The sequence below is a fragment of the Corvus hawaiiensis genome, chromosome 9 (genome assembly GCF_020740725.1).
Source record: "Corvus hawaiiensis isolate bCorHaw1 chromosome 9, bCorHaw1.pri.cur, whole genome shotgun sequence".
Taxonomy (NCBI): Eukaryota; Metazoa; Chordata; class Aves; order Passeriformes; family Corvidae; genus Corvus; species Corvus hawaiiensis.
The window spans coordinates 19,872,906-19,891,109 of record NC_063221.1 but is presented as its reverse complement, the minus strand read 5'-3'; the positions used below and the strand labels follow the sequence as shown (position 1 = coordinate 19,891,109).

The window sequence follows — 18,204 nt, the reverse complement described above, 5'->3', positions numbered from 1 at the left end:
TGTTATAAAAGTAATGCTTAAGGATGGCTGAGTGGCATCTGATTTTCCAATTTAAATGTTTCTTAGCAGAGCTAATAAAATGGTTTCCTATAAATATACAGAATTAGATTTAGGAAAAAATCAGAAATAATTTTTAGCTGTGTATACTGATTTAGCTAAATACATGGCATACCACTTAGGTATTTTTTGCTGACTGTTTAAAAAACTTTATATCTAAATCAATACTTAAAGTTCTAAATTTGTCAGCAGAGGATACTGCATAGACATTAAGATCTTCAAAACTAGCATTTTACTGCAACACGTGTGGTATCTTTAAGTGGATGTTTTGTGGGCACAAATTTGAACAAGGTTTGATGTCGTTACCACTACTGGAGTGCTGTCATTTTAGCAGTGTGCACTAGATTTAGTTAAAGAAGCTAAGTCTGTGTGATTGAAGCATGCAGTACAAATCTGCCTTACAGACAGCCATGTGAGAAAACTAAATAAAGACTGGGGGGAAAGATTGTCGTCTGGCATATTGTAATCTGGCCAAGAGACTTTCTCTGCATTCTCCTTTTTTAACGCTTCTTTTTTTTTTCTCTCTGGTCTGCTCAGTTTTGGATGTTGCAGTGCTCTCTACTGAGGGCCAGGTGCAGGACTTGAGATTTCCTCAGGCTGGTAAAGGAGGCAACTGGATTCAGCTCTCTGCACGCACCATGAAACAGAACAGCAGGAACGGTGAGCCTCGGGCACGGAGCAGTGGAACACCATTAACTTTTATAAAACCTACCTTACCTGGTTAAAACATCAAAACAAAACACAACAAAGCTGCTCTGTGGCTTTTTCTAGATTATCATGGGTACCTGGTCGTTTTTCTTCAAATCCGTAGCCTGAAAATACCTCTCAGTTTACTGATGCTTGATTGTCAATATAGCACAGGTTGCTGTCTTTCTGTAGACCTCTGTGGCGTGATGATGGGCTTTTTTTTTCTTTTGTAGGGTTAGCAAAACTGGTTTTCATTATTTACAAAAGTTTGGGTCGTTTCCTCAGTACTGAAAATGCAACCATAAAGTTAGGCAGTGACTTGGCGGGGCGGAACAGCACAATCGCCGTCAACTCCCACGTCATCGCGGCCTCCATCAACAAGGAGTCGAGCCGGGTGTACCTGACTGATCCCGTGCATTTCACACTGGAGCACATTGATGTGAGTTATGCTAATGAATTAATGGGAAGGTCATAAAATCAGCAGGAGAGAAAAGCAATGCAGAAAAATAACCTTTTTTTTTCCATTTGAATTTTAAATGTTGGACTAGGTCAGAGACACAAGTTAAGTCTATGAACATAAAATTAAATGAGCCTGGTTCAGTAATTATTAGAACTTAAGTGTATTCTTAATGAAAGCTAATTCAGTCATCAGCATGAAAATGTAAATGACTAATTTGTTTCTAACTGAAAATTAACTCTTACCTTAGTAGAAGGGTAGAAAATAACTGTTAAGATTCTTGATGGTTTGATGTAGTAAGTTTTATTGACACTTTTTTTTATACATTAATTTTGGACCAAATTATGGAAACCTATACAAATTGTTTAAATTTCATTTATTCAGCAAAGAATAAAGTATGGTATCTTGGTTTGTTTTACTTTAAATTTATGTATATTTTCTTCATGGTATTTTATTTGATGTGCTTCTTTGGTCTTAAGTTTGGCCCTTTCTCTTTTCATGTCTCAGTGTGGGGAAAGTAAACAATCACTACTGTGATAACCAAAATATGGTTAGATTTTCCTCTCATTTTGCCTGTTTTTATAAATCTGGTTGGATTGATTTTCATCAAAGGAGATAGGCATTGAAGAGTGAACTTTTTTGTGATATCTGTTCACATGACTTTGGCCTGACCAAAGGTGAGAATCAAAGGAAAAAAATCCTATTTTTAAATTGTCAATTACAGGAAAAAATATCTTCAGAATAAATTCACAGTCCTAACTTTCCAGAAAGCAAGAATAGCTATAATGTACCGTCCATGCATAAAATCGTAAGATGGTAATTGTAATTGTTTAAAATTGGGTCTACAGTAATTGAGACTACACTTCAGAGTGCTTCGGACTATAAAGTCCCTTTTAAACTAGATGTCTTCCCTGTGCAACACAGTCCACAATTTTGCTGATGAAAAACTTTATTGTCCAAAACATGCAAAGTTTAATCTGAATTACCCTTTACACATATTAAACGATTGTTGCTGCCATCTTAGTGTGTAAAATCCTCATTTTGTGTTATCCTTTTATCTCCCAGCCTGACAATTATTTCAATGCAAATTGTTCCTTCTGGAACTACTCAGAGAGGACTATGATGGGATACTGGTCAACTCAAGGCTGCAAACTGGTTGACACAAATAAAACTCATACAACGTGTGCTTGCAGTCACCTCACCAACTTTGCAATTCTTATGGCTCGTCGGGAAATTGTGGTAGGTAACGATGTTTCCAGCCATCAGCAGGGAACAAACTTAAAAGACTCAGCTTTAAATTTTTAGCAAGATCCAAAATTGCTGAAGTTTCTTTAGTATTTATAGCTCCTACCCACTCTTTCCTAAGCAATTTGCTTTCTGTAGCACTTTTCTTCCTCATCCATAAAGTTGCAAGCAAAATAACAGGGGAAAAAAATAACAAGGAAGGACAAGAGTTTTCTACAAGCCATATTTTAAAGTTACTGACCAACCTTACAACTGTTTTATAGACTCTCCCTCAGTACAGATGGAGAGTATCTGTAGAAACAGCTGTGGCTGCTGTTCCCTGGAAGCACAAGTGCCAGCTCTCCTTAAAGAGGAAGGTCAAGGAACTTCCATACTGGTTGTTTAAACACCTCTTCATAGTCAGAAATTTTGTTGTCTATTTAAAACACTTCCTGGATATCAGGGGGCCCAGACCATGCAATATTTGCAGGGATATGGGACTTCTCATAAAGCCATTGTATTCAAAAAGGTTGCTGCAAAGAACCGAAGTAAGGAACCTCCTTTAGCTAAATATGAGATTGAAGCCGGAATCACACGTGCAGCATATTCTGCATTTTGTCCTGATCAGTGTGTAAAACATTGCTTTCTTCTCTGCTGTGGAGTTGCAGGTCTGTAGGAAAGAACATGTGCCCTCATAGGAAGTCCCAGGGAAAGCTCTCCTCTCTCTTTGGATCAGTCTAGTGGTACCTTAAAAATGTTATGTTTCTCTGCTCGTATTTCCAACCAGTCTCCAGTAAGCCATAGGAAAAGTAAAAATGCTATCTAATCTAGATAAAATAGTCACATTTTTCTCTCAGACCTTCCTCCTCTTCTACTTATCCTGATCTTGCTCTTCTGGGAAGCTGACATGAGACTGAGAAATTACTGAGTACATTTTGCCCATCTCATGTAATGAACAAGTAACTTTTCTGGATGCTACCTATGAAAATAGGTTTTTGTTTATACTCATAAAGAGTCATATTAATTTTCTCCATTCTTGGTTATTTCTAGTACAAAGATGGAGTGCACGAATTGCTCCTCACTGTCATCACCTGGGTGGGAATTGTCATCTCTCTTGTTTGCCTGGCCATCTGCATCTTCACATTCTGTTTTTTCCGTGGCCTGCAAAGTGATCGTAACACTATTCACAAGAACCTTTGTATCAACCTATTCATTGCTGAGTTCATTTTCCTAATAGGCATCGATAAGACAGAGTACAAGGTAAGTTTTCTCTCTGTGTACTGATCTTGTTCTCTGAAATGACTGTTTGAAACAGATTTGAATTAAAACATGATAACACTGACAAGTTTTCAGCATTCTAACACAGCAAGGCTGAAATAAAAGCTCAGCATGAAAATAAGATAGATGTATTCATACATAGTATTTATATCCATCCAAAATATGCTTTTCATTTTCAGTTGAGAAACACTGACTATTAACAAAGCAGGTGGTTAGACTTTTGAAAAAGGAGATGAAATTGAATGTTGACTATTAGGAACATATATGTTTCCTATACATATTCAAATGTCTTAACAGCTATTGACTACATTTATATATATATTAGTACAAAGCCTTTTCTATTTGTATACACATTTTTTACACTTCACATTCAAGCAGGTATTTTGGTAGTATTGGTAAAATTAATTCTGATGTGATTCATTGGGTTGAAATTTAATAATCTAGCATAGTTTCATCCAGAATTTGACCAATGGGGAGAGAATCCAAATTGATTTCTGTTACAACAGTAGAAATTTCCAAATTACAGCAGACAAAAATGACTGGGCAGACATTTAATAATTTTAAATAAGTAGTATCACATTATGCATAGAGAGCCAACTGTTCATGTCTAGGATTATCTAAACTGTAAGTCCTAAAACCATACCAGTTTCAAAATTAAAAAGTTGCTTATAAAATTAAAAAGTCCACTCTGTAATTGATCATTGGGAGATGAGGGTGCAATTTCCTTATCTTCATTCACACTGTTCAGCTAATTCATTTTCTCTAGCTACTGAGCACATATTAGTGTTTTTAAATGTTCAGAGTATGTTTTGAGGTAGGAAAAATGCTCCTGAATTTGTGAAGGATTTCTAATAGAACTATCTGCTGTTTTCTTGCACACTGATCAGTTGGAGAGGTAATGATGTGAAGGTTTTGTGGTTTACATTTCCATCTCTCTCTTTCTTTGCAGATTGCATGTCCGGTTTTTGCAGGTCTCTTACACTTTTTCTTCCTGGCAGCCTTTGCCTGGATGTGTCTAGAAGGAGTGCAGCTTTATCTAATGTTAGTAGAAGTATTTGAAAGTGAATATTCTAGAAAGAAGTACTATTATGTTGCTGGCTACCTCTTCCCTGCTACAGTAGTGGGTGTTTCAGCAGCTATTGACTATAAGAGCTACGGAACAGAGAAAGCGTAAGTAATTGCAAGTGACCTGAGTGTTTTTCAAGTGAATAATTTTTTAAAGGCTATTAGCTGTCAGAGGGTCCCTGACAGACTAAAATACCATCTGAAAGCTTTATTGGTAAGAGAATGGCAATGCTGTGCACAAATTACAATCAAGTCTTTTGTAATTCTCTAGGTTCAGGGGATTTGTACTCTAGAGAGACCGATTCTAAATTATGGTCTTTCTTTTAACACAGAAGATTGACCTGAAACAAATTGAAAAAGTAAATAACTTCTTGTCCTCAGATGTATATTAAGCAAAATTTCCGAACTTAAAGTATCTGACAAGCTTAACCACCCAGTTTTAAGCTAATGCTTCATTAGATCTCTTTGTTCAGCTGCCCCTCTGGCTAGCTCTCAGCCTGAATTATGGCAGTACAATATTCCAGCCTCTATGTTTTATTTTAATAGTATTTTATCAGACGAGTAGAGTGGGATTAAAATTAGCCACTGCCTTTTATTTACAAAAATACAGATATATATAGGAAGTGACAGAAGGTAGACAGAAAACATTTCTGAGGATTTGAGTTGCTGGAGGCATGAATTTGCCTTTCAGTAGTGTTTATTTTGTCCTTTGATGAAATTAGTTACAGAACGGGAAGATACTGTTGACTACAAGAAAGCTGCTTGATTTTGCTACTGATGAAAGACAAATAAGAGAATTCAGCAGGGAACTGGGCTGTATGAAAAATGAATTGCTAAGTGAAGTTTGCCCTAACAGGTTTACACATCATTTAGTCTGGTATCTTACGTATTCTTTTTCTACTGTTCAACTCCCAGATGGGGCATGTTATTTATACCATATTGTTTTTCAGCAAAACATGGCATCTGAACATTTTCTGTCTCATATTCTTCAGGAGTGAGCACTTCACATATGATATAAAGTTAAAAGCAGATTTTGAAGATCACATGGGAAGCCTGCAAAAAATAGTTACTGATGTTAATTTCATTAGTCCATGATAGCACCTGTCACCAAACCTTTTGACTGAAAGGAGACCTTGTTTTGGTTTTGTTTCTCCTTATGTTAGTTATTCCTGCTGATGTAGTTTCAGGTTCAGTCATATTGTTATACAAGGTTCATCAGAAGAGTTTCAGGTTAGGTATTGTCCATGGAATAAGTGATACTGGGCAATGTTCATAATTGTTTATTGGCAAAATGTTACCTTAAGAAGTATTTTCGCACTTTCAATTTATTGGACTGTGATGCTAATGCACCTTTCACTTTTCATTCTCTTTTTTCCGCAATAGTTGCTGGCTACATGTAGATAACTATTTTATCTGGAGTTTCATTGGACCTGTTACCTTTATTATTCTGGTAAGAACTTTGTTTTTCCCTTTCCTTTTAGGTTGCCTCACAGCAAAGCTAAAAAGATTTAAAATTTCATTCAATGCCATGCTTATTCACAAGACATTCCATGAAAAGGTTTATAAACAATTTGTAATGTGACCAATGGTTATATAAATATGTAGAAATCTTTAAAGAGTGCTGACCAAATGATTAATTGTCAAAGCTGTGGTGGCACTTCAGCATAGCCATTTTTTCCTAATGGCTTGAATTCTGAAGGTCATATTGACATGTGTAGTCATATGAAAGATCAATGAAGTACTAAACACAGGGGTTTTTTAAAAGGAACCATTATTATTGCTTTCAATTGAGTCACTACTGTACACATTCTAGAATTTAACTGCTAATTACCCAACATAATTATCTCAAAAGGGTATTCTAATGCATTGGATAATTAAATAAATTTTATGTTCCATTTCACTTACACAGTATTTGTAAGTGTATTTGCATATGCACATTTTTCCATTACTACTTCTGTGCGTATTTGTGTTACATGTAGTGCCTGTCAGACATAGAAGTTCCTCTGTTCTAGCATAAATAATGGGCTGTTAAATAACCAGTAGAAAGCCTGTGCAAATTCATTGCTGAAGTCACTGTGTGCCTGCACACCCATCTATGCACCCACAGCTGGGTGCCCCAGTGTCCACGTAACACAGAATGTTGCATTCGTACATCAATTACCAGTTCTCTGAGCACTTCCAGGTAAAAAGCATTTAGTCATGTGTCAACCCAGGGAGAAAACTTCTCCCATTTATTTCAGACTAATAATACCAACACTAAACAGTGGAGGAATTTGTGAGGAAAGTGAATCCGAGATGTGCATTTTGCCTCTCATTTTGGTTTTCTCTGCTAGCTCTGCATCTTTAAAGCCTGACTATACTTGGGAAATATTGTAGAAGGTTGGTGCTGGGGACATGGCCTATGTACATAGAGAACTTTTCTCATAATTGCTGATAGTTTCGAAGGATTAATTAATTTGTTTTCATGCTTTTGAAATTTTAAATAGTTGCATGTTCTCCTGCCGTTTCACAGTAGTAGAGTTTGAAATGTTAACAGAATTTCAGTTCACTTGAATTTCAAAATTCAGGAATTGTATTTTTCCATATTCAGAAATACTGTTTTTTCAGTGTGAAGCATATGCATCAGGCATAATTTTGAAATTTCTTTGATTTTTATAGATCTATGTGCCAGATATATTATTTCAGCACTTTTTGTACTTACAGTACAAACTGATACTTTGATTATGGAAATTTCTATTTAAAAATGTGCCTGGCCAAGGTTTTGGTTCCATTTACTCTGTTTGTATCAAAAACTATTTGAATCCTTGAGCGGTCACTTAAGAAAAGATAGTTGTACAATGTAGACGTTGTTAGAGTTCATTGGCATATTTTCAAAGACATGGGCATAGATGCCAAAACTTATGTGTGTATGAGATGAATTAGAAAAATTATAGTGTTTGTAAGATTTAAGTATAGACCATAATAACTGTACAGTTTATTATAAATACATTCAAATTAAATCATATCTCAGAATGATGGGGATTCTTTTTTTAATTAAACCTACAATTGCAATTGAAAGTTTTAGAAAGATAGGCTTAGTATGCTCAATATGATAGACAATATTTTTCAACATAAAATTGCTCCTTGCTGTTGTTGTAATTATTCTGGAAATTGTTCTGAGTTTCATGCTGCAATAGTTAAGTCACCTCAATTCTGGTTGTGTGGTGATAATTTCGCTTTTTGTTTGTAGTTCCTTATTTTATTGTTACTGGGGGTATTTTGCTAAGCCACCGATGTTTCTCTCCCTTCCTCTAAAATAGCATTTCACATGGGAAGCCTTGGGCTTTGCTGACGGCTTTTTCACTTCCTCGTAACCAGGTCAGAGTGAGAATAGAGGTGAAGGACATTTAATCATATTGACCATGTACAGACATAGTTCACTATTATTTACTGGCCATGACATTATTATCCTCCAGCAAATCATTTAGACTGAGACGCAGAAGGCTTTTGGGAGCAGTATTCCCAACTTGAAAAATATGAAACAGCAGGTAGCAATCACAGCACAGTTCCTGGGAGTAATTCTTCTCTGGCAATTGCTTTGCCCTCTAATCGTCCCAGCTGAGAAAGCAAGAGAAACCAGAGGAGGAAGTGTGACAAGTGTAGTGGCTGAAAAATAATATGTCATGTGCACTGTAACCAAAGAGCTATATTTGTAGTGCAGCTTACTTAGTGTCAGTAGCATGTGAGAATTTCTCTTTGGTAAGCTTTTTAACATGTTGCTCAAATCACTTTTATGTTTCTCGGTTTAATAGTACTGTCAATGCACATAAACTCTTTTTTGACAGTATTGCTTTCTATTTTAATCTACAATTTTTTTCCTCTGAATTTATAAGCATTTGTACTTGTGTCTGTGCACATTTTTGCACAAAATGAGAATGTGAAGTATGAGGGGGAAGTATGAAGATCCTCAGTACATCTTCTGAGGAACTTTTAACTTCAGTATTTCTGTAGCCTGTCATGCCTTTGGGCACCAGGGTTATTATATCTATGAGAAAAGAGCATGTAAGTAATGAGCGGTGGGAAACCATTAGTATGCCTGAAATGGTTTAATGAAAGCTTGGATCATGATACGTCAGGAGCTGTTCTTATCATTTGGACAGCTCCATCTGCATCTTTAATAATTAATTCCGTTCAGTAAGAGTTCAGTGTGCACACTCATTTAGAAGCCTTCAGAGAGCACCTCTCTCGCTGCCAGTCCCAGGGAGAAATAGGCTTCTGCATGGCTAAGAGCAAAGATCTGGAGATACAAGAGCAGTTTTAGAGCTGCATTTGCCAGGTAACAAAAGCTCCGGGGAGTTCAAAAAGGGTCAGAACATGTGCAGTTCAGCTAGGTTACTTCAGAGTGGTGTTCCTGTTCTTCTGTCTTATCGTATCCATGTCAGCACTGCGGGCTGTGTGGAGTGAATTTTAAGCTGCTAAGCTCAAGGCGGACGTGATTCCATTGAGCAGGTTCATGGCTATGAAACAAACAGTGCACTTCTGTAATCTGTGGTCAGAAAAGCCGGAGCACTTTGACTGCTATGTAGATCCACACTCATTCATGTCCAAGGAACAGGTGGTGTCGGTTTAATTTAGCCAAAACTGTTGCAGTTTGCTTTTCCCAGCTCACAGATTAGTCTACCAATGGTTGCCTAAGCAAAAATTTCTAAGATGCCCCATTTCAGTAACACAGAATGTGTTAAATGTTCTCACTGTTTGAAGTATTGCTTACCAAAGTCAGTGGATGTACAGATGCACACATAACTTAGCCCTACATGTGAAAATGGACTGTATTTGTAAACTTATTTTTATAAATAATACATGTTTATCTTTCTATAGTAGACACTTGATAAATGGTATTTATCTATTAGTTACAGGGGAAATTTATCATAATTTTTGCAAAATCTAGTTTTATTTTGCTACTAATTCATTGTACCTGCAACTAATTCAAATTGATTAGTCTTCTGTGCAGGTTAGTACACACACTTTTTAAAAAAGTTAATTTGAGTTGGACACACTCCCTCTCTCAAAATTACATAGGTTTCAGGGGCCAGAAAGACAAATTTCCTACTTACACCTTCTTTCATGTCCAGTTCCTTCTGATAATCCAAATGAGAAATGGCCATATGTGTGTTCCCTGTGAAACAAGCATGGCCTTCCAGGGTGCTGCATTTGATTATTACCATAAAAATTCTTCATATTTTATATTTAAAGTAGTAACTTGTTATTTTTTAATATAGATCAATTTTCTTTCGCTTTGTTCTATCTAATTACACTAGTCATATTAAGAGATGACAAGGAACTAGTATTTTAGAAGATACTCTAATTTTTTTCTTTTTTTACTTTATATAAAATTGTAAATTCAGGGTATAGATTAAGCTAGTTCTCTATCCAGTATGCCATCTCTTCCAGTAGACAGTAAGTTTTGGAAACTAGATCAAGCATAAACAAAAATTAAACACTATCAATTCAAAATTTTTGCTTACTATTACCAGCTAATGTTTTAAAAGATCTCATATTATAGCTCCACCTTCTGTAGCTGTGTGTTCTGTCACTTTTTGTTATCATAGCAGAATCTTCAAATCCAAACCTGATGCCTGACCAGATTTTTAATTCCTTGTTTTTAGCTTTTGAAAGAGTGTTGGTCTGATTTGCAGACACACAGCATGAGAGAGATTTTGCAGACTTGATTAAGGGTATAATTTTAGGACTGTTTGAGATGTATACATTGTGCATCTGTGTGTCTGTTTGCACAATGTATATATATATATTTTTTATTAACACTGAAGAAGAGGTTCAGCTGCAGATTTTGGCTCATCTGGGATGAATGCAGCCCAGTTGTCAGGAGGAGGCCCAGCAGTCACTAACCATTTATATTACATGAAGTGATGTAATGCCACCATTGTCAGAGGCCCATTTTTTCTCTTAGAAGATTGCTCTCAAAAGTCCATCTTGCCATTCATGTGGGCCTTTGTATGACCTCAGAGTGCTGCATGCTTGTGGTGAACGTTCTTCTTAAAGAAAGGTGTCTTACTCAGACCGTCTGTAAAGCTTGGAAAACATCTACAGGTTCATTTGTGTAGATCAGTAACAGTTCAGTCCTCACAGACACAGTTCAGGTTGAAAGGGGCTTCAGGAGATGTGTGGTCAAGCCTTCTCAAAACAGGCTCAGCTCTCAGCCAGACCAGGTTGCTCAGAGCTGAAAAAGCTTTGCTTGTACAAATGAATACAAAACTGTGTTTTCTTTCTGCATTTTCTTCTCCCCCGCTACATGTTTCTCACCAAGAAAAGTAATTTGGCTATTCCTTATAAAAGCAATTATTTTCCAACAAGTTCCCTTCCCTCACTGCTTAGTACCTTTCATGAGAAAAAAGAAAAAAAAAAGGCAGGATGCCCGAAATCTTTAACTCATGAGTTCCTTCAAAACAATCAATTTCTAGATGAAAAGCAGTAAGGGAGCCAAAAACAAATCTATAGAAAGGTTTGGTTGCAGTATCTGTAAGTGGGCAAAATAGGGTTTTTATAATGATATAATGTGTGACAGAGATGCCAGCATGTTAGAACAAGTGGCAAACCATGGTCTTTTGACTGCTGAAACTGAAAACTATGCAATATTTCACAATGATGGAGAAATAAGTATCATATGCTCAGTTGTCATAGTTACTTTGTCTTCAAGTACAGCATTTTTCCTTTTTTCTTGGAAGGACTTTTTCAGCTGCTGTGATACAGCATTATAATTTCTGTGGGCTGGTTTTGTGGCTCTGTACATAAATTATAATTACAGTGTCACTTAAGAAACTGCTTTGTGCAGTTGTTCCCTGGTGCAGCATGAACATACACCCAGACAGAGCTGAGTACCTACATAAAACCTAATGCAATGGAGCTTGGCTCAGTCTGTGGGGTAAGGCCATGTCTGCTCACATGTCACTGAAGGAACCTCAGTACGTGAATAAAAGTTTTTATTTGCCGTGTGGCAAACCAGCACTTCAGTTGTACAAAGAATCAGAGGATAAAGCCCTCTTGTTTCATAAAGCAGTCATTTGTGGGCTAAGCCATATCGATGAGTTTTTGATCCAAGAATGATGATGCCCATACAATACAAGATACTCCAGAGTAGCTACTTAGGCAAGGATTAGCTTCCAGCTGTGCTGTAAATACTATTCCGAACTGGATTGTGCACTCCTGGAGGCATAGGTTGCAGCCAAAGTTGATGTACATTTTAGGATTGACACAGGGCATGCATCTTAGCTCTTAATCTCTTTGTTTTCACAAAAAGCAAATTGAGGTTGCATTTTATTTTAAGCAGGCTGAAAAAGCTTACATTATGTCAGCTACCAAATTGTGCAAGAAACATTTTTAAATGCAGAAAAATAAAGTCAGTGTGCAAAAATGTGGAACTGAGGGTCAGGTCAGGTGCAGAGCCCTTGTCCTGTCTGGTGTAAAGGCGGCGAGGGAGAGAAGCAACTTGTTTTCCCAAGTGAAGTTTCCCAATGAAGTTATGCCATACAATGGAAACCTAGATAAGAGGAAGAGATCACAGTGATACAGTGGAATGGTTTTGCTCATCTGGCTAGTAATTTCCTGTAAGAATCATAAAAGATAATCACCAAGATCATGAATTATTGACACTTCTGTTACGTTTTGCAGCAATGGAAATATGCTTAACCTACACCATGTACATACATCAGCTTAAAGGTTAAGTATTTTCAGCCAGTTCTTGAAACACAAACAGAAATCAATCATAAAAGCTTATTTTCATTATTTGCATCACAAACACTTTTTTCTATTAATCTCAACATACAATTGTAAAAATGTTATACTTTGCATGATAAGGTCAAAAGTTGCCAGACACTTTTCTGGTGTTGAGAACTGCATTATAGTTCATGCTGTCCATCCTGATTTTGAGACAGCAGCAGGAGTGATTTCCCATAGCAGTAGAATTGTTTCTGTAATACATGTCATATTAACAGACTTGGATCAGAACCTTCAAAATACTCATCTTTTCAAGATTAAGACCAGCTCTTTATTAGGATTTTGGTGACATTTCTGACCATTGAGGCACAGCTGCAGGAACACTTCTGGCATGAACTGGTATCCCCAATGTTACAAAAACAGTGAAAATTTTTAAGGTGTCTCAAACCAAAGGCTACCCAAATTGAGAGACTGGGTATAACCTGCTCTATCAGCAACCAGTTGCAGATAGATATATATGTATATATAGATATGGAAGATTACAAGAATGGGTTTCTCTATCTAACATATGTGTTACAGGGATGTCCAAGCATGTCCATTCTTCCATCTTCTCTTGGCTTTTGGTCCAGCCACTTCAGGTGGACCATTGTAGTACAAGATAAGGATATGTGTCTTCTCCCTGAAAGGACATGGCTCTTACTGGTTTCAAAGATACAATTTTGTCTGACTTGTCTGTGTGATATAGGACAGCACAAACTAATTGCTGAAATTAATTAGATACCACTTTTCAGCCCATATTCTTCAGGCACCCTTGTGTTTGGCTTGCTGTGCTTTTCACAGGCTTTGAAATCGATAGGAGAAAGGCACCCAGTATCTTTGATCTCTGTTATCCTGTTTCACAATAAGAAAATGATAAAACATTTCCTTCAGTGTCTTCTGTGGTGTTACCTATATGAATGACACAACAAGAATAAGATGCCACAGTCCTTCAAGTGGCACACACAGTCTCACTTCGACAGAATCCAGACTACAAAGGAAAAGAGGGCAGCAGGAGGGTGCACCACCGGCGTATGTCTATGGCACTGTCTGATGCATTTGCGACATCTTTGTGTTTCTTCTTCTTTTTTTCTCTATTTTTCTTTTTTTCCAGTTACATTTAATCTCTTTTCAAGACCCCAGTAGGATTTGTGAGAACAAAAGGGAATAAAAAAAAAAAAAGGAGAAACCAGCAAAGGTGAAAAACATTTCAAAAACAGGATGGGGTGATAAAAAGACAACTAGTATAGCCCAGTAAAGGGGTGACCACAGTCCTTGAAGAGTGAGATGGGGAACAGGGCCAGAGGTGACAGGTAAAGGTGAGCAGATGATGAGCGCAACATGCTGGAGGACAGAGCTAGACTGATAATGGCAAGTGTTGAATGAGTTAAATATGGTGGTTCATGATGATGTGGTGCATTTGGGAAATTAGGTGAAACAAGGACTTCTAATATTTTTATCCTCTCATTCTTACTTGCAATCACCATTTGCAGACCATCTAATATAGTTACCAATTTTCACTACTTACTTGGAAATAAACTACAGGGTTTTTGTTTAGCTGATAACATCATCATTATTCAGCCTATTACTTGAAGTAGTTTAATTTCATTCTTATCTGTTTTGACAGCTGAATCTTATCTTCCTGGTGATCACATTGTGCAAAATGGTGAAGCACTCAAACACTTTGAAACCAGACTCTAGCAGGTTGGAAAACATTAAGTAAGTGCTTTGTGTTCAAGTATGAGAACTATGATTATTTTCTGATTGCTGAACTGATTGAAAGCTACTCTCCATTAGGAGCACATGCCATTGTCTCCCAGCAACTGCAGATGTCAATTAGAAGCCAACAGAGCCAATCCTGCTTTCGTCACATTGTTGCTGTAATGTCACAAACGCCGGTCAAAATTAGATAATTTCAGCCTGGAACTAGTGCCAAGAAACTGTTTCACGGAAATGCCACAGCACTGTAGTAATTTCATTTGCATTTAAAATGCAGTTCAAAAATTATGTTCCTGTTTGCATGGCTGATATGATTATATTAAGTTTGTTTTGTTAAATGACTTTTTGATTTAGGGATTCTGAGCAGTTTCTACTCGTAATCCTGTTCTCCCAAGAGAATTGACTCTATTATTATTGTTAACTTGAAGATTATCTGCTGTTTTCATGCTAATTTAACAAATGTTTACTTTATCATGGTGTTCTACTGTAGCATCCCTTTTGCAGAGTAATATAAGTTTTTTATAACTAACAAGGCTTTGGCAGCTTTTTGCTCCTTTAGATAGCTTTTTACTGTATTCTGTATAGCTTTACGTTGTATTCAAGGTTTTTTGTTACCAACACTGAAGGGATGGTGCAACTTTCTAACACTGAGGGTTGGATGTGAAAGGGTCTTACAGATCTGCTTTGAACGTTGGAAATGGCAAAGGGAGACTTTCAGTAAGGATAACATTGTGAACTAGATGTTCTAGATAGGTCAGTATCAGCTTCATTGCATGTTGCATGATGAGAGAGAGAGCTAATCTTTAGCATCTCTCTCTTTTCTTCCTTTTCCTCTTTCTGTCTTCTCATCCACACCAGTAATTACCGTGTTTGTGATGGCTACTATAATACGGACTTACCTGGGTAAGATAGAACCCTACATTAACACACTTCTAGCATGATTTTTAACTTTACAAACTCGGTCATATTGTGGATATCCCTTAATTTTAATTAACTATTTTTGAGATACCTGATTTGCTAAAGATTTTTAAACTATTATAATGCCTTTATAATTTTAAATTGCTTGCCTCTGCATTTTGAATTTTCTAATTTTGACTAATTTTTATAGACAATTAAAAATGCTCTTATTAATTTCTGTTTCAATTCTGTCTAATAATTTTGTTTCTCTTTTCTGCTTATAATGCTTTCTAGCTATGAAGATAATAAGCCATTTATCAAGTAAGATCATTAGTTAGATGTGGAATTCACTGACTAAATTCCCTTTCCCTTTCATTCTGTGCTGTTTGCTACAATTCCTTTTCCTTAACCTATTCATGATGGAATCTTTTTTAGATTGTTCTGTAAAGCAATATCCATATTTTTGTCGCATTTCAGCAGGGTTTCTTCATGCGGAAGTTACATCCTCTAGCTTCAGTTTAGCTGAGTTTATCGAAGCATTAGCAATTTGGGCTCTAGGCTTTTAATCTGCTGTTTAACCTTTATGCATTTGTGTTACGTTACTTAGTGTCATATGGCAGCACCACTGTTTAAAATATATGGTGTGATTAGTGGCTAAGCCAGATTTATCAATCTCTTCTCTAAAAGCAGATAAAGCAATGGAGTAGGTGGGGCTTGTGCTATACTTCTGCATTTCAAAATAGTTCTGACATCCTATGCTGTTCTTGAGAAAGACAAAGGTTATATCTACTCTTGCTGTTTTCACTGGAGTCTAAGAGTACTAAATGGAATTGTTCTTTCTTTGATAGATAAAAGGTTAAACCCAAGGAATTTTTACATTTGAATGTGAAACTAGTAAAAGCCAACTGCAGGAACTGAAATGTTAATATTGGATTTGGCAAAGTACATTCTCATAAGTAATGTTACTAAAATTAATTTTCTTTTACAGATCCTGGGTCCTGGGTGCATTTGCTCTCCTGTGTCTCCTTGGCCTAACATGGTCATTTGGTCTGCTGTTTATAAATGAGGGGACCGTGGTGATGACATATCTCTTCACAGTATTCAATGCTTTCCAAGGAATGTTTATTTTCATCTTTCATTGTGCCCTTCAAAAGAAAGTAAGTTACCAAAACCACAGATGAATGTTCCCTAACTCCTTAGAAATGCCACACATAATTCTTAAGAAAATAGAGATAAAATTAGCAATGTGAAGTAGTTTGAGGAGGGGACTAGAATTCCAAAGCAGTTTTTGCTGTATGTGCTGGTGGGAGTCATGTAACTGCTCTGTGACCCAGGTAGGTTTAACATGGATGCAGCATTTCCAACCTGGGCTTGAAAAGTTTTGAGGTTTTGTGAAGAAAATTGCTATAGAAAATGTACTGTTTAACACTGGTAATGTGCTACATATTAGCCTGGACTTAGAGCCAAAAGTCTTCTATGTCCACATGAAACAAGTCCTGCCTTTGCTGCAGTGCTGCAAACAAAGGATCAGTTACAATATCAGCCTGGAAATGATCTCCTTTTCTCCAATGGAGGCAGAGCAGCTCTCCTGAGATCCCATTAAGCTGCCACATAAAACTGTGGGTGATAGGCAGGGATTGTACTATGTGAGCTTGTTCATTACAAAATTAAGTGGGATGTAAAAATTAATTTTATTATGAACTTTGACACACCTTAGAAAAAAGTAGTCATTAATGCTAGACAGCTGCTAACAGGAATAGTTTTCTGAAGATGGAAAAGATGACAGCATTACTTTTTTTCCAAGTGTATGCCTCCCCCAAATATCCCAATAGCTTTGTGCTCTTCACTGGAGCGTTCCTCACGAGGGGGATGAGCTAAATTAGTTCTGCTCCCCTTCACTGGATGAAAGCAGAAGGGTCCAGAAGGAGCAGATCTGCTGGAAGGAGAGAGAGAGACAGAGAAATCTTGAAGGGGAGAGGGGAGCAAGCAGCAGGAGAGAAGGAAAGTGATGGGCACAGCCTGTGGGACCTTTTTTGGGTTCCATGCACCCCTTCTCTTCCCCAGAAGGTGGAGATTGCTTCCAAGGATGCTTTAGAGGTTCTTTAATGAACAGTGCATGGAAAAGCTGACAGCCTTTGTTAGAAGGCAGGACAAATGGAAGTAATGAGAGTTGAGAGGAAGGATGAACATCAAAAAATCCCACCCAAACAAACTTAACTTGAAATGCAGTATGTCCTACATTTGGAAATACCCAATTTGCAATATTTATATTCTAAATATTTTTACCAATTTTAGGCTGGAGACCTAGCAATTATTAACTCCCATTATAATTAGCTCACCAGAGACATAATTAACTGGTATTTATAAGATGGTTTGAGACCATTGGATAAAGCATTGTTGTGTAAATACAAAAATCTTGTGCTCATGTTCTCAACTGTACCAGCTCTAACATTACCAGCATCTCTAAATTTGGTGTAGACAATGGCATTCAGAGGTGTTTTAGGAAAAGATTGGTAGATAGAATTTTACCCAGATGAACATGACACTCTTCTTATTTGGAGAGAACAAAAGCACACTTAAAGAGAAGATTAAGCCTAAGAGAAGAAGGAAGATAGGGAAGAAAATGCAAACATTCTCAAAATGCAAATAATTTGTAGGTTAGGGTTTCATATAATGTTTCCCTTTTTACTAGTTGTATTGGACTTGAAAATCAGAAACAGATTTCTTTTTTATTTCTTTTCACAGCTGTGCATTGTTTTTATATAAAGTGGAGTCAGCAAAAAGCAATATTAAAATACCAGTCAGGTGTGAAAAAGCATAACCTAGAGCAATAAGATTTATACCTGAAAGAATGTTAAAGCTGCCATTTTAGATTTTTAAGTGTCACTGCCTTTGACTGGATATTGTCCTATCCTCTGTCTGCATAGCTAATGTAGTCTTTTTATTCTGTTATTACTACTTGGTCACTAAATTGAACAGAGAAATAGAATTGTGGAAGTGGAAACTATTATGTTTCCAGTTCTGACGAGATGATAGTGCTGTTGCTTCCATCAGTTTCCGACAAGCTATAATTT

General features: G+C 36.8%; 1 protein-coding gene across 31 annotated transcripts in view; it reads left to right on the top strand.

The window, feature by feature from the left end:
* The window catches only part of ADGRL2 (adhesion G protein-coupled receptor L2), a 384,704-nt gene that overhangs the window by 355,923 nt on the left and 10,577 nt on the right, over positions 1-18,204 (top strand). For 20 of the 31 annotated variants that reach the window (XM_048313593.1, XM_048313594.1, XM_048313592.1 and 17 more), the window contains 10 exons: positions 595-717; positions 978-1,183; positions 2,267-2,440; positions 3,476-3,685; positions 4,653-4,873; positions 6,152-6,218; positions 14,142-14,233; positions 15,092-15,136; positions 15,425-15,451; positions 16,119-16,287. In XM_048313593.1, coding sequence (XP_048169550.1) covers positions 595-717; positions 978-1,183; positions 2,267-2,440; positions 3,476-3,685; positions 4,653-4,873; positions 6,152-6,218; positions 14,142-14,233; positions 15,092-15,136; positions 15,425-15,451; positions 16,119-16,287 — 1,334 coding nt within the window. The remainder of the gene's footprint in view (positions 1-594; positions 718-977; positions 1,184-2,266; positions 2,441-3,475; positions 3,686-4,652; positions 4,874-6,151; positions 6,219-14,141; positions 14,234-15,091; positions 15,137-15,424; positions 15,452-16,118; positions 16,288-18,204) is intronic. The other 11 variants (XM_048313598.1, XM_048313599.1, XM_048313608.1 and 8 more) reach the window with 1 other exon arrangement.